At 34.7% G+C, this 15,337-nt stretch overlaps 1 protein-coding gene across 1 annotated transcript; it reads right to left on the reverse strand.

Annotated features, from left to right (window-relative positions):
* Nucleotides 1–1,227: 1,227 nt before the first annotated feature.
* LOC134637325 (B-cell receptor CD22-like) lies at nt 1,228–10,416 on the reverse strand. Its single transcript, XM_063487726.1, has 13 exons — nt 10,388–10,416; nt 9,662–9,744; nt 8,650–8,913; nt 8,004–8,267; nt 7,132–7,395; nt 6,478–6,741; nt 5,832–6,095; nt 4,960–5,223; nt 4,306–4,569; nt 3,017–3,322; nt 2,624–2,696; nt 1,767–1,860; nt 1,228–1,661 (listed from the first exon to the last, which is right to left on the reverse strand). The coding sequence occupies exons 2-13, from the start codon at nt 9,705–9,707 to the stop codon at nt 1,233–1,235; spliced, it is 2,796 nt and encodes a 931-aa protein (XP_063343796.1). The 5' UTR covers nt 9,708–9,744; nt 10,388–10,416; the 3' UTR covers nt 1,228–1,232.
* Nucleotides 10,417–15,337: the final 4,921 nt, after the last annotated feature.

Here is a 15,337-nt window from a genome sequence, read left to right on the forward strand (position 1 = left end):
ACTCGAAAGCACCAAAGCACATTAACAAAAGACAAAAACTCCAAGATGTACTGAATTTTTAAAAAATGTTTGACAAAATAATTTATTGAAAAAACTGAATCAGTTGTATTTATGTTTAAGTATCATTCATTATATTTATAGCCCACAACAAGACAGAAACTTAAATCAAGCACAACTGACTGTGAATCGTCCTAGTATTTTTCATAATTATCATTTCTGCTTATCATGATACTATAATAATATCACTATATTAATATCACCTCTATATATACATAGTGTGTGATTGGGTACACAATACAACAACTAATTATCAGAAGAGTTAACAACATTTTTTCTGCAATTGTATGTTAATAAAACAAACAAAACAGCTTAACAATAAGATTCAGATGTGTGTTGTGATGATGTTCAGTTACCAAGCAATAATATTCCATAAATTATTTTATATTTAATCTTTTTTTATTTAATTATTTTTCGAAGATTGTTCCAAAACATAATTTTATAATGTTCTACAAATTTACCACCAATTCTCTGATGAAGGCCGGAAATGGTTTGAGCATAGACTATTTATAGCAAAAATAATTTTGCATTTAATTACTTGGAATTTGGAGCATTCAATCATAGGAAGGCCTTATCACATCCCACATGAAGCTAGACTATAACTGGGTCATGCTCAGAGCCATGTATTTGTTGCAGGCTAATCAGACTAAAATGAATTACCAGCAAATTTCAAGCATGCAAACTGCATGTTCAGAGCTTCTCCCAGCTTCTCTAACAGGTCTCCTTGGACCAGTTGTAGCCACCTGGTATTGAGCCAGTCTTTGACTATTTCAGGGAGTGTCTGAGATACTGTGCTAAACAAGCCCATGACCTGAACAAAGGGATTATAATTGTATTGCTCAAAGTCTTTGCCACAGTGTGACTAAATGTGTCAAGGACACACCCAGAGAACAGACCAGCTATTTATTTATTTTGTAGTAAGCTCAACAATGCAAAAGGTTGCATTATGCCATGAAAAGTATTTGTCTGCTTTCTGATATCTTATTTCCTTCCGTATTTGTCACATGTTTCAGATAATCAAAAAAATTTTATAGATTGTTTTGAATTTACTTGGGTTATTTTTTTCCCTAATATCAAAATTAGTTTAATGTTCTGAAACTCGTAAGTGTGACCAATATGCAAAAAGCAAGACATCAGGAAATCTGGGGTAAATATTTTTTCACAGCACTATATATCTATTTTTGCATAGCGCTTTGTTCTTTAAATTTGACTTGTACATATTCACACCCCACTTCCTTCCTCATATTTCTAGGCTCCACTTGAGCATGCAGCCCTCCCATTTCTACTGCATTGCTCACAAACTTTCTGTTAACTCCCCTCACCATGCACTTCTCTTTCAAATAAGATCTGCCAGGTGGATTCATGTCCAAAGATTTTCCACCCTTTTTTTTCTTGCTTTTCATCTTCCAGTTCACATGAGAGTAAATCAGTTCGCACTCGTCCCCTTTCTTGTCTGATTTTTTGCATCCTCCTTCTGCATTGTTTGGCCCTGATTTTGGCAAGTCAGTGCTGCTTGGTCCAGCGATGTTTGCATGGTGAAGATTTTCTGCCCCTCTCAGTCCATCAGCGTTTGCATAAATGCACTCTTCTGTTGTGTTTGGTTCCTACGATTACATAGAAAATATCAGTGGTAAAGATAATCTACTTCTTGCTGTATAGTTACAAAAGCATCAGCATTTGTCAACACTGTTAAAAGGAACTTAAAGCACCTCATTTCCTTCTTCAGTTAGAGGCTGACTCGTTGCAACTGTGTTGTTTTCATCTGTTAAATGACCTTTATTTTTACAGGGATTCTTCTGAGCCCTAAAAAATAAAGTAGAACATCAAGCTTATATGCATACAATACATACATCGTAGTTTTGCCAATATTTACATTTTAGTTCGCAGCATGAACTAAACACAAGACATGCTGAAGCAAAAAGTCACCAGCGCAGCTACCTCTCTTAAAGTGAGTTAAGGCTTATGTTAGATTAATTGTCTGCTATCAAGCAATAATACAGTTGTACATGCATTACTGAATGTTAACAGACAAACGTTTTGAAAATGAAAACATGCAAATATTAAACACCAATCCCATATGGAAAACAAATAGAAAAAACTTATAAAAGACTTGCATAAGATTTAGGCTACTTCATACAGTGAATCATATAATGCTTATATGATTTACTCATGAAAGCTGCCACTTTCATATATTGTTTTAGTAAGCATCCAAAACATACAAGTTTCATTTATACAATTTTTCAAGGGATCTTATATCTGTTTTCACTCTTGTATGCTTTTCATACAAGTTTAACACAAGACAGATACAAGCTTTATAAGATTTATATATATATCTTTTCCATATGGGATTATATGGACTGTTGATGAACACATTTGATTGATATTGCATTCAATCAGTAGTTTTACCAATGTTGAGTATAAAGTCAGCTGCAAAAGTGTTTTTTTTAACAAATGAATGCCCAAATAAACAAAGTAATTATTAGCATTTAGTCAAATAGATTCAGGACAAATAAAGTTTACTGTAACAGTAAAGTGTGAATGTTTTCTGAAAAAGTCATTTACTTACCTGATAAAAAACACATATAGTAGCAGTGCTAACAGTAGCACTGCAAGAGTGGATATTATCGCTGGATACAGAACTGAATTCAAAAAAAGAAAAAGAAAAATACCCTGTAAATTAATCATGTAGTCATTTTATGAAACTCCTAGTATGTCTATTATAACTGGACTGAAGTAACAGAGTCATTCTTCATATGGATTAGAGGGTATCTAAAACTTCTTGCAAAGAAATTGATTGCAAGTGAATCCTAGAGGAGCATAGATGTAATCCTAACATTATCTCTTAGTGGACTCTGTAGAGTACACTGTATCACTGGCTAAGGTTTCAAATATCCTTGGTCTCCATTTTAGTACGTATACAACTTAACCAATAATATTTATAAGTGTAAAAAAGACATACGTTGATGTTCTGTGGAAATCTGTTGGTTGCTGACACAAAATTGTTGACTGGCTGAGCCCAGAGAGTTGAAGGTGTGGCAAAGCAGGGTGAGATGATCCTTCTTATGAGGCTGATTCAGAGTGAAGAAGCTCCTCAGAATTGTCCTGTTCAGAGTCTCATTGAATATTTCACATTTAGAGTGATTGACAGGTAGTCCATTCAAATACCACTGTATAGTGGGGGATGGGTTTCCCAGAGTCTCACAGGAACAGTTGAGCTGACTTTCTGTTGAGGTGCAGTGTGATGAGAACAGGATCTGTGGAGGATCTGTCATTGAAGAGAGAGAGAGAGAGGAGTTAGTCACAATCATGTTGAATACATTTTACAGAAATTACCAAAAAGAAGCACTGATCATGGTTATTACTATGAAGCGAAATCCTTTTTGAACAATTTAAATTTTACTGACTTTGACATCATTTTCAGACTTGAGCTAAACAGACTGTTAACTTTAAATCTTTAATTAATAAAATGTGTTTGTTCCCCATCAGTTTTCAAAGTTATTGTTAGCTCTGCATCACAAATACTTTCTTACTGCTCAGCATTACTGCAGAATGTCACAGTGACATTGCTTGGTATCAGATCTGCTGTGGTCTTGGGTTTTACATACACAGTTTTGAGTTTATGGACTTTAAATTTTTATATATTACTAACATTTCCTGTTTGGCTCTTAGTTTGTTTATCAAATTTTCATCTTCATGTATTTAGTTCTTAGTTACAGTTTCTATTTGTATTAGAGTTTTTTATTTAGCTCAGTATTTGTCTGTGTTTTCCTTCTCTGTATTTTCTTCCTCTAGTTTTGTGTCTGATTTTCCCTTTTTGTTATATATGATTGCAAACTTATTCTTAGTAATTGTGTAGTGCTACTAGGTTTACTTGTCTGTTCTTCATTAATTGTCTTGAATCTTTCTGGGAGCCTCTTGTGACCCTCCTGTGTTTCATTAACTGATAAACCTTTGTGCATATAGTGCTTTCTCCTTTGCTTGTTTGTTATGTGCATCCTAGGTGTGCTTGTGCCAGTTTTTAAGATTATCCATTTTTCCTCATTTGCTGGATTCTTGGCATTTATGTACTCTGTACTGAAATTAACTAGTTGTAATGTGATTATTGTCAGTCTCATTATTTAACTCTACCTCAAAGATCACTTACTACTTTTAGTTTCATAACAATAATTCATGTATTGCACATCCTTCAATCCTACTAATGGAATTCTAGTTGGGAGTAAAGAGTAAATATGGAAAATTAATACACACATTGAACATCTATTTGTAGGTTGCTTGATCGTTCACATCCGAGTGCATTTGTAGCCTTGCAGAAAAGTGTACTTTTGACTTTTGAAACAGCAACATTAAAAGAGCTTCCAGTCCCAATAAAAGTCTCCTGGTCTCCATCAGCTCTGTACCAGGTGTAGTTCGTCACTGCTGGGTTGGCTTTACTGCTGCAGGTCAGAGTCACATTGCTGTTCTCTGGTACTGGACCAGAGGGACTGACTGAAACTGTGATGTTTTCAGGTGAATCTGAAAAAATGAGCCCCAAAGCATGCACAATGAAATGTAAGACAGTTTTATTATTGAAAAAGTGTGAATATCTGAGATGGTATGATTTGGACATCTTACACATGAAAATTATGATTATTATAATGATTATTTACTTTATTTTGTGTAATTACTTGCTCTTGAACTAATAACATAAAATCCTATTTCTAAACTTGGGTCAAGAGAAAACAACAAATGTAGTTTTATTTTAAGTAAAAACTGAGAAGTAAAAATGACAAGGTGTTTTTATTGGCCTCTAATGTTTTGAAGACAAAAACACATATATTTTCCTACCATTCAATTCTTTTAATGGATTTCTAGTTGGGTACTACTCAGGGTACATAAGTAGCAATTTTGAAAATTTATACGTACACTGGACGTCTATTTGGAGGTTGATGGATGTTTTAAATCCAACTGTATTTGTAGCGTTGCAGAAGAAATTACTGTTGATTGTTGAAACTGTAATATTTAAAGTGCGTCCAGTCCCAATGAAAGTCTTCTGGTCTCCATCAGCTGTGTACCAGGTGTAGTTCCTCACTGCTGGGGTGGCATTACTGCTGCAGGTCAGAGTCACATTGCTGTTCTCTGGTACTGGACCAGAGGGACTGACTGAAACTGTGACGTTGTCAGGTGAATCTAAAAAAAATGAGCATAGAAACATGGACACTGAAAAGGAATGACAGTTTTATTTACAGAATAAGTGTGAATATCTGTAATACAGTAGTGCCCCAAAAGGTATATTTCAAAAAATAATATTAAATACTCTTGAATGCATAACACAATATTGTACCTCTAAGTATTAGCAGAGAGCAAACCACACCAATAAAAAGGTTTAATCTTGAGCAGAAACTGAAGAGTAAAAATGACAAGTTGTTTTTCTTGGCTTGTATCTTTCTGAAGACTTTGTTCATGCCCAATTAAACAATTTTCTTCCGTCTTTATCTTTATGAACTGATTTATTGATGCAAGTTCTACAGACATTTGATGAAAGTTTGAATTTTCTTTAGTTCTTCTTACTATGTGCTTAATATTGTGCCTGTCAGAAATCCCTACATTTATTAACCAATACTTAAATTAACTAGTTGTAATGTGATTATTGTCAGTCTCATTATTTAACTCTACCTCAAAGATCAGTTACTACTTTTAGTTTCATAACAATAATTCATGTATTGCACATCCTTCAATCCTATTAATGGAATTCTAGTTGGGATTGTAAAGAGTAAATATGGAAAATTAATACACACATTGAACATCTATTTGTAGGTTGCTTGATCGTTCACATCCGAGTGCATTTGTAGCGTTGCAGAAAAATGTACTTTTGACTTTTGAAACAGCAACATTAAAAGAGCTTCCACTCCCAATAAAAGTCTCCTGGTCTCCATCAGCTCTGTACCAGGTGTAGTTCGTCACTGCTGGGTTGGCATTACTGCTGCAGGTCAGAGTCACATTGCTGTTCTCTGGTACTGGACCAGAGGGACTGACTGAAACTGTGACGTTTTTAGGTAAATCTGCAATATGAGCCCCAAAGCATGCACAATGAAATGTAAGACAGTTTTATTATTGAAAAAGTGTGAATATCTGAGATAGTATGATTTGGACATCTTACACATGAAAATTATGATTATTATTATTTAATTCATTACGTGTAATTACTTGCTCTTGGACAAATAACATAAAATCCTATTTCAAAGCTTGTTCGAGAGAAAACAACAAATGTAGATTTATTTTAAGTAAAAACTGAGAAGTAAAATGACAAGGTGTTTTTCTTGGCTTCTAATATTTTGAAGACAAAAACACATATATTTTACTATCATTAAATTCTATTAACGGATTTCTAGTTGGGTACTACTCAGGGTACATAAGTAGCAATTTTGAAAAATTAATACATACACTGGACGTCTATTTGGAGGTTGATGGATGCTTTAAATCCAACTGTATTTGTAGCGTTGCAGAAAAAATTACTGTTGATTGTTGAAACTGTAATATTTAAAGTACGTCCAGTCCCAATGAGAGCCTCCTGGTCTCCATCAGCTCTGTACCAGGTGTAGTTCGTCACTGCTGGGTTGGCATTACTGCTGCAGGTCAGAGTCACATTGCTGTTCTCTGGTACTGGACCAGAGGGACTGACTGAAACTGTGATGTTTTCAGGTGAATCTGTAAAATGAGCCCCAAAACATGCACAATGAAATGTAAGACAGTTTTATTATTGAAAAAGTGTGAATATCTGAGATAGTATGATTTGGACATCTTACACATGAAAATTATGATTATTATAATGATTATTTACTTTATTTTGTGTAATTACTTGCTCTTGAACTAATAACATAAAATCCTATTTCTAAACTTGGGTCAAGAGTAAACAACAAATGTAGTTTTATTTTAAGTAAAAACTGAGAAGTAAAAATGACAAGGTGTTTTTATTGGCCTCTGATATTGTGAAGACAAAAACACATATATTTTCCTACCATTCAATTCTTTTAATGGATTTCTAGTTGGGTACTAGTCAGGGTACATAAGTAGCAATTTTGCAAAATTAATACATACTCTGCACGTCTATTTGGAGGTTGATGGATGTTTTAAATCCAACTGTATTTGTAGCGTTGCAGAAGAAATTACTGTTGATTGTTGAAACTGTAATATTTAAAGTGCGTCCAGTCCCAATGAAAGTCTTCTGGTCTCCATCAGCTGTGTACCAGGTGTAGTTCCTCACTGCTGGGTTGGCATTACTGCTGCAGGTCAGAGTCACATTGCTGTTCTCTGGTACTGGACCAGAGGGACTGACTGAAACTGTGACGTTGTCAGGTGAATCTAAAAAAAATGAGCATAGAAACATGGACACTGAAAAGGAATGACAGTTTTATTTACAGAATAAGTGTGAATATCTGTAATACAGTAGTGCCCCAAAAGGTATATTTCAAAAAATAATATTAAATACTCTTGAATGCATAACACAATATTGTACCTCTAAGTATTAGCAGAGAGCAAACCACACCAATAAAAAGGTTTAATCTTGAGCAGAAACTGAAGAGTAAAAATGACAAGTTGTTTTTCTTGGCTTGTATCTTTCTGAAGACTTTGTTCATGCCCAATTAAACAATTTTCTTCCGTCTTTATCTTTATGAACTGATTTATTGATGCAAGTTCTACAGACATTTGATGAAAGTTTGAATTTTCTTTAGTTCTTCTTACTATGTGCTTAATATTGTGCCTGTCAGAAATCCCTACATTTATTAACCAATACTTAAATTAACTAGTTGTAATGTGATTATTGTCAGTCTCATTATTTAACTCTACCTCAAAGATCAGTTACTACTTTTAGTTTCATAACAATAATTCATGTATTGCACATCCTTCAATCCTACTAATGGAATTCTAGTTGGGATTGTAAAGAGTAAATATGGAAAATTAATACACACATTGAACATCTATTTGTAGGTTGCTTGATCGTTCACATCCGAGTGCATTTGTAGCGTTGCAGAAAAATGTACTTTTGACTTTTGAAACAGCAACATTAAAAGAGCTTCCAGTCCCAATAAAAGTCTCCTGGTCTCCATCAGCTCTGTACCAGGTGTAGTTCGTCACTGCTGGGTTGGCATTACTGCTGCAGGTCAGAGTCACATTGCTGTTCTCTGGTACTGGACCAGAGGGACTGACTGAAACTGTGATGTTTTCAGGTGAATCTGTAAAATGAGCCCCAAAGCATGCACAATGAAATGTAAGACAGTTTTATTATTGAAAAAGTGTGAATATCTGAGATAGTATGATTTGGACATCTTACACATGAAAATTATGATTATTATTATTTAATTCATTACGTGTAATTACTTGCTCTTGAACCAATAACATAAAATCCTATTTCAAAGCTTGTTCGAGAGAAAACAACAAATGTAGATTTATTTTAAGTAAAAACTGAGAAGTAAAATGACAAGGTGTTTTTCTTGGCTTCTAATATTTTGAAGACAAAAACACATATATTTTACTATCATTAAATTCTATTAACGGATTTCTAGTTGGGTACTAGTCAGGGTACATAAGTAGTAATTTTGTAAAATTAATACATACACTGGACGTCTATTTGGAGGTTGATGGATGCTTTAAATCCAACTGTATTTGTAGCGTTGCAGAAAAAATTACTGTTGATTGTTGAAACTGTAATATTTAAAGTGCGTCCAGTCCCAATGAGAGCCTCCTGGTCTCCATCAGCTGTGTACCAGGTGTAGTTTTCTACTGCTGGGTGGGCATTACTGCTGCAGGTCAAAGTTACTGTTTGGTTTTCTGATATTGGAGCAGAAGGACTGACAGAAATTTGTACATCTTTGGGTGAATCTAAAAATGAGTATTATGATAATTTGTTAAATGTAATATTATGTAAATCACACATCACAGCTCCTTTTGCACTTTAACTGAACTATTAATAGATCATCATATTACAGACCACAAAGCCAAATGTGAAAAGTAAAACTTTTCTCCAATTCTACTTTCTTGTTCGAGCTTTAGAGGGAATCTGAAAGCTCCGACAAGCTCATGTGTTAAATAAGAAACATGATAATGTGAGAAAATGTTATAATAGGATGTAAATGAAAAACTGCTGTTTAAAATAAAAATAACTGTGCAACATGACTCATTAAATGCAGTTTTGTTTTGTCAGTTTTGAAGACATCCTAAAGTAAAACAGATCTAACAAAAGAAAGACGTGAATCATTAAGACGATCACAAATCAGTGAAAATAGTTTGAAGAGAAAAGTCTGCATGTATGAAATTAAATTCAAACTTTAAGAGTCTTCATTATATTTCATTATAGTTTTGCATTTTCATTGTGAAATGAAGATGAATCACTCCAATATGCTTTGCATGTATGTTCAACGACTCAGTATTAAATTCAGATACTAATACAAAACACTTTTACTGTTAAATATCTCATAAATAAAAAGCCTTGGTAGTTTACTGCACATTCATCTTGAATAGTGATGTCAGATAATTTGATAAGTAAATGATTTAAATAAACAACAGTGTATTATTATTATCAACTTTAATCATCTTTATGCAAAGCAAATGCTGAGTTCCTCTCACTCACCCTGCAGCAGAGAACAAACGAGAAGAAAAGTCAGAGTCCCAGCCATCTTTGTTGCAAGAGAGTGAAGTTTCTAATCCCTAAACCTAACCAAGGAATAAAAAAATGGCAGATTAGCTTGGGTAAAAGACCAAAAGTTGAGGCACACAACGATGTGTGCTGCTGATAAAGTTTCTGGTCTACCTTTCCTCAAAACACCCATCTCTCAAGATTCTCTCCATTTAAAGCAATGCATTATCATGGACTGTAACATCTAGTCCTTTTACTGAATAAGGGAGTCTGAAGTTTACACATGTAAACAGCTAGTCATGGTCATTTTGAAAAATATAGATACATAAATGTTCAGCCTGAAAAAAAGAGAGTATATAACAACATACAGTGTTGATTTCACAAAGCTTACACATTAAATGATGAAAGAGAAGAACGAGGAAGCTGTAAGCCTAAAGCAGTTATGCCATTTATTAAAATATTCTTCAATAATTGTTTCTGATTTCTGAAAAGTCTACTGAAGACAGTGAATTCATGTCTTGAAAGTCTCAAAATTTTTGAAAAATGAATCCTCTCACGTTTGTCCAGACAAACTTTTTTATTCTTTTTTATTCATTTTTCTCCAAACGCCAAAAATATGACAATTCATCTAAATATCTGTGAATCAAAGAACTACAGAAAATCACATCATATTTTCCTAAAACCTTGAAATGTGTGCCATAGTGAAAATAAGATACTTACATTATTTCATGATGTTTGTCGAGCAGTCAGTTCTTTGGATGTGAGGTTTTTAAGGAAATGTTCAACAAAGATGTAAAATGAGGAACTAACACAAAAGATACAGTGAGTGTGAAAATGACCAGAAGTGACTGTAAACACTGCCACCTTTTTTCTTACCACCATCTCTGCAACAGAGAACATGCTGTAAACATTTGTATTCACTCCACATTATTAACTTATATTTGTTTTTGTTTTGTTTTTTTGCAAAAAATGACTAAATGACTGAAGTGACCAGAGTGATGATTTCTTCTTTAAATAAGAGAAAAATTGTATTTTATTGTATTGAATCTTTATTTTGAACATGTTAAAAATACAACCACATAGAAATAATTAAAACAAACTATTTCAGCAAATAAATATTCTATTATATATCTATTAATTTTGACAGAAATTGAACTCATTTATCACTCCAGCAACATCTCAAACTGTCCTTCATGGATTTTGTGGTACTAACACAAATTGACGCTAGGAGGCAGTGTTTTCATCTCTGAGCTGAACTCATTCATTTTCCTTTGCCGTCCATCCATCCATCCATTCGCTTACGCTTATCCTTTTCAGGGTCGCGGTTGGCGCTGGAGCCTATCCCAGCTGTCATAGGGCGAGAGGCGGGGTACACCCTGGACAGGTCGCCAGTCTGTCACAGGGCAATTTCCTTTCCTTTTTTTTTTTTTTTTTTTAAATTTTAATAACAGTAAAAATGCTTAAAAATTATTACTTCAGACTCTCACTTGAATCACTTTGCAGCTGTTGTGTTTTTATTCTGTGACTTTGTGAATTTATTGTTTCACGATCTTTAGCTAACAAACCTGCGGAGGATTTGGAGTCCTTACACAGTCAGATATTAATTTTATACCGTCAAAATATTTATAAAGTCTGTTGGTCATTGTGTTTCATTAACCAAATGCCCTTCATGCCGTTTAATTGTGTTAATAAACGACTCTTGCTGAAATGATCCGTAGATTATCCGGAAAGACGTCGGCTGCTTTCGCCGGAGATTTGCTCTTCTTACATCGTCAGTTATTAATTTTACTGCTTGTATTTGATCATGTACAGTGGTGGTTGATCCACGACGAGCACCATTCATGCAATCTATGTGACTGCTGCTGTACTGTCAAAGGGACATCATGGCTTTGTGTTGATATCACATTTGCAGGCACTGGGCTAACAGAAGAGGTGGACTTTCTTTTGAAAATGATGAAATTGCAGCGTCAACATTTTATGGCCACATCAGACGTTAACTGATTCCCCCCCCCCCCCCCCCCCCCCCCCCCCAGATATTATCATTCTGTCGCTTAAGCTAATAGTGTCTTTAATTTGAGAGACTTCGTATTTGAAAATATGAGACCTCATATTTTCAACCAGTGTCCATACTTCAGGAAGCAGAGGGTAGTTTTTATCAGAAATGATTTTACTCCACACTGTATAAGGGGAGTCAGTCTTACAACTGTCAGGGGAGGAGGTGGAGGAGGTGCCGATATCAGAGCAGGAAGTTGAAACCGTAGTTGCAAAAGAGACAGTTTGACAGCAACTAGTGTCCATATTAAGAATTGTTTAATGCACTCTGACGATTTCAGGCATTACAAAATCTAGAAGGGGAAATAAGAACTTTTTCAGTAGAATTCACACTCAAACACACACCAGCTAAAAGTTTGGTTTCTTCTCTTATTCTGTGGAATATAATATAATTGATAATACATGTACTAAACATACTACTATGCATGTTTACCCATGGAAAACATTTAACATGGTATAAAATAAAAACTGTTGACCAGTTCAATTTATTCATTTATTGTGGTAATATTGGTGGTACAAGGTTCAGTTGTACATGAATGGCATTCAGGTGACAGGATATCTTACTCTAAACCAGTGGCTCCCAAAGTGGGGGTGCGCCCCCTGAGGGGGGAACAGAGCCATTGCGGGAGGGGGGGGGGGGGGGGGGGGGGAATGAATAAAAACAACAAAATATTGCTTGGACACTGCAAGCATAATGGACAGGTTTTTGACAGGGCTCCCACACAAACGCAAAGCAGAAGATGAAACATCGCAATGCTTCCAAAACAACTTTCCTCCAAGCCAAAGACTAGAAAATATGATGAAGCTTATTTTGCCTTTGGCTTGACCTGCACAATGGCGGTACCAAGGTAGGTATCTCTGACAAGACATCCCCAACAGAATGTTTTTCCCTGCGTTGGGAGCACGCGCTGGGCTGTCACAGATAAACAGTTTCCTACACTCTTGATTTTTAGTTCACAAACACTTCTTATAATTAAATTTTGGTGATGTTAACTCTTTATGCAGTAAAGTTACAGTGGGATACAAATCAGGCTGATACCCCCGGTTCAAATCACAGACAAACAGTATCCTACAGTTGTTTATGTTTTCGAACCCATTTTGCACAGAGAGACATTTTTTAAAAATGTATTGATAACAGTGTTGAATATTCTTACACAGTAAAAAAAACCAAACAAACAAACAAAAAACAACTATACGTAAAATAATTACACCATAATGATGGTTTGTTTAGTGGTTTATTTTATTGTAACCTGTATTGTAATGCAGTCTGTTTATTTGTTTAATTGTTTACAAAAGTTTTAGGTGTGAAACTGCAATGGAGTTGGAAAACAAAATACAGGTGTGTGTGGTGTGGTTGGAGGATGTGTTTGTGTTTTTCCTCAACCAATAAACTTGGTTGAGGAGGAAATAATCAACCAATCATATGTGAGAAACATAAATACTGATAACAGGGCAAATTTACAGGAAACTAATATGTGGCAGGTCTCACAAGGTATCTTAACTATTCAAGGTCTTTCTCTTAAACATAGAGAAGAGCAGCTGTGTAGATTATTAATGTCTCTGTTTCTTAAACTGTGCTGTTAAAAGCTTATGTAACCTAGTGATAAACATGTCCCTGCCCCAGCTTTTTCACATCAAATTCAAGATGAACATATAATCCAAAAATAAAACAAAGAAAAACTCTATGATCTGTTAAGTTTAATATAAATTTACATCAGCAAACAGGATTATAGTCCGTATCAAAGCTTTAGGAAGAATTTTCTACAAGTTTTGCGCAATCCCACCAAATTGAGGAACTCCACCACTCTTTAAAAAACTGATATATAAGCGCTCAGTGGCTATTAAATGCATTTTAATAAAGAGAAGTGTGACTGATAATTATTTATCTAGAAACACAAAATAGAACAAAATTAGATAGATCCTGAAGCATCAGTGAAGGTCACTTTGGAGTTGTGTTAATGACATCATACTCAGAAGAGCTGACATTTCTACGATTCAGTGACATGTAAGGTCTGTCCTCTTCTTGTGGCTTCACAATCTTGTGTACTTTGCTACAAGAATACAAAACAATTATTGAAAAATAATTTATGGAAACATCTGTAGGACTTTTGGTTTTAATAAACAACCAGTTTTAACCCTCTCGAGGCAGGCGTTGCCGATTTGCAACAGTTAAAAACTAACAACCTGATTACCCCACATACATATTTTATGAGTTTTTTTTTTTTTTGATAATTTTCCCCAAATATCAGATTTTTCCTGTAACTAAAACTTAATTTGAGCCTGAGTGGGTTAAAACATACGAAAGGAAAGCCGTAAAGATCACACTGATACTGAAAAACACACCAGCAAGGACCCAAGGAAGGACTCCACTGTAAAATCCACAATGTTTTTCACAACCTGCCATGAATAATGATACCATGCACATATTATACCTGCTCAAGTTATGCCTAAACTTTTAAATATTTTAATTGTGTGATACATACACTGAACATCAACGTGAGTCGGGTTAGAACGTTCAACCCCGATCTCATTTTCAGCCTTGCAGAAAAATCTTTGTCTGTCTCTGGAGACTTTGATATTTAAACTGGTTCCTGTCCCAATATAATTCTCCTGGTCTCCATCAGCTCTGCACCAGGTGTAGTTTTACTGCTGGGTTGGCATTACTGCTATAGGTCAGAGACATGATGCTGTTCTCTGGTACTGGACCAGAGGGACTGACTGACTAGATTTTGCAGATTCACCTAAAAACATCAGTTTTTAGGTGAATCTGCAAAATGAGCCCCAAAACATGCACAATGAAATGTAAGACAGTTTTATTATTGAAAAAGTGTGAATATCTGAGATAGTATGATTTGGACATCTTACACATGAAAATTATGATTATTATTATTTAATTTATTACATGTAACTACTTGCTCTTGAACAAATAACATAAAATCCTACTTCTAAGCTTGGGTCGAGAGAAAACAGCAAATGTAGTTTTATTTTAAGTAAAAACTGAGAAGTAAAAATGACAAGGTGGTTTTTTTTTATCTCTAACATTTCGAAGACAAAAATACATATATTTCTCTACCATTCAATTCTATTAATTAAATTCTAGTTAAATACTTGTCAGGGTACATAAACAATACATTTGTAATATTAATACATACACCGGACGTCTATTTGGAGGTTGATGGACGCTTTAAATCCAACAGTATTTGTAGTCTTGCAGAAAAAATTACTGTTGATTGTTGAAACTGTAATATTTAAAGTGTGTCCAGTCCCAATGAGAGCCCCCCCCATCAGCTCTGTACCAGGTGTAGTTTTCTACTGCTGGGTGGGCATTACTGCTGCAGGTCAGAGTCACTTTTTGGTTTTCTGATATTGGACCAGAGGGATTGACAGAAATTTGTACATTTGTACACATCACAGCTCCTTTTGGACTTTAACTGAACCAATAATAGATCATCATATTACAGACCACAAAGTGAAATGTCAAAAGTAAAACTTTTCTGCAATTCTACTTTCTTGTTCGAGCTTTAGAGTGAATCTGAAAGCTCCGACAAGCTCATGTGTTAAATTAGAAACATAATAATGTGAGAAAATGTTATCATAGGATGTAAATGAAAAACTGCT

Source organism: Pelmatolapia mariae, linkage group LG10_11, assembly GCF_036321145.2.
Source record: "Pelmatolapia mariae isolate MD_Pm_ZW linkage group LG10_11, Pm_UMD_F_2, whole genome shotgun sequence".
In the NCBI taxonomy this organism is placed as follows: domain Eukaryota; kingdom Metazoa; phylum Chordata; class Actinopteri; order Cichliformes; family Cichlidae; genus Pelmatolapia; species Pelmatolapia mariae.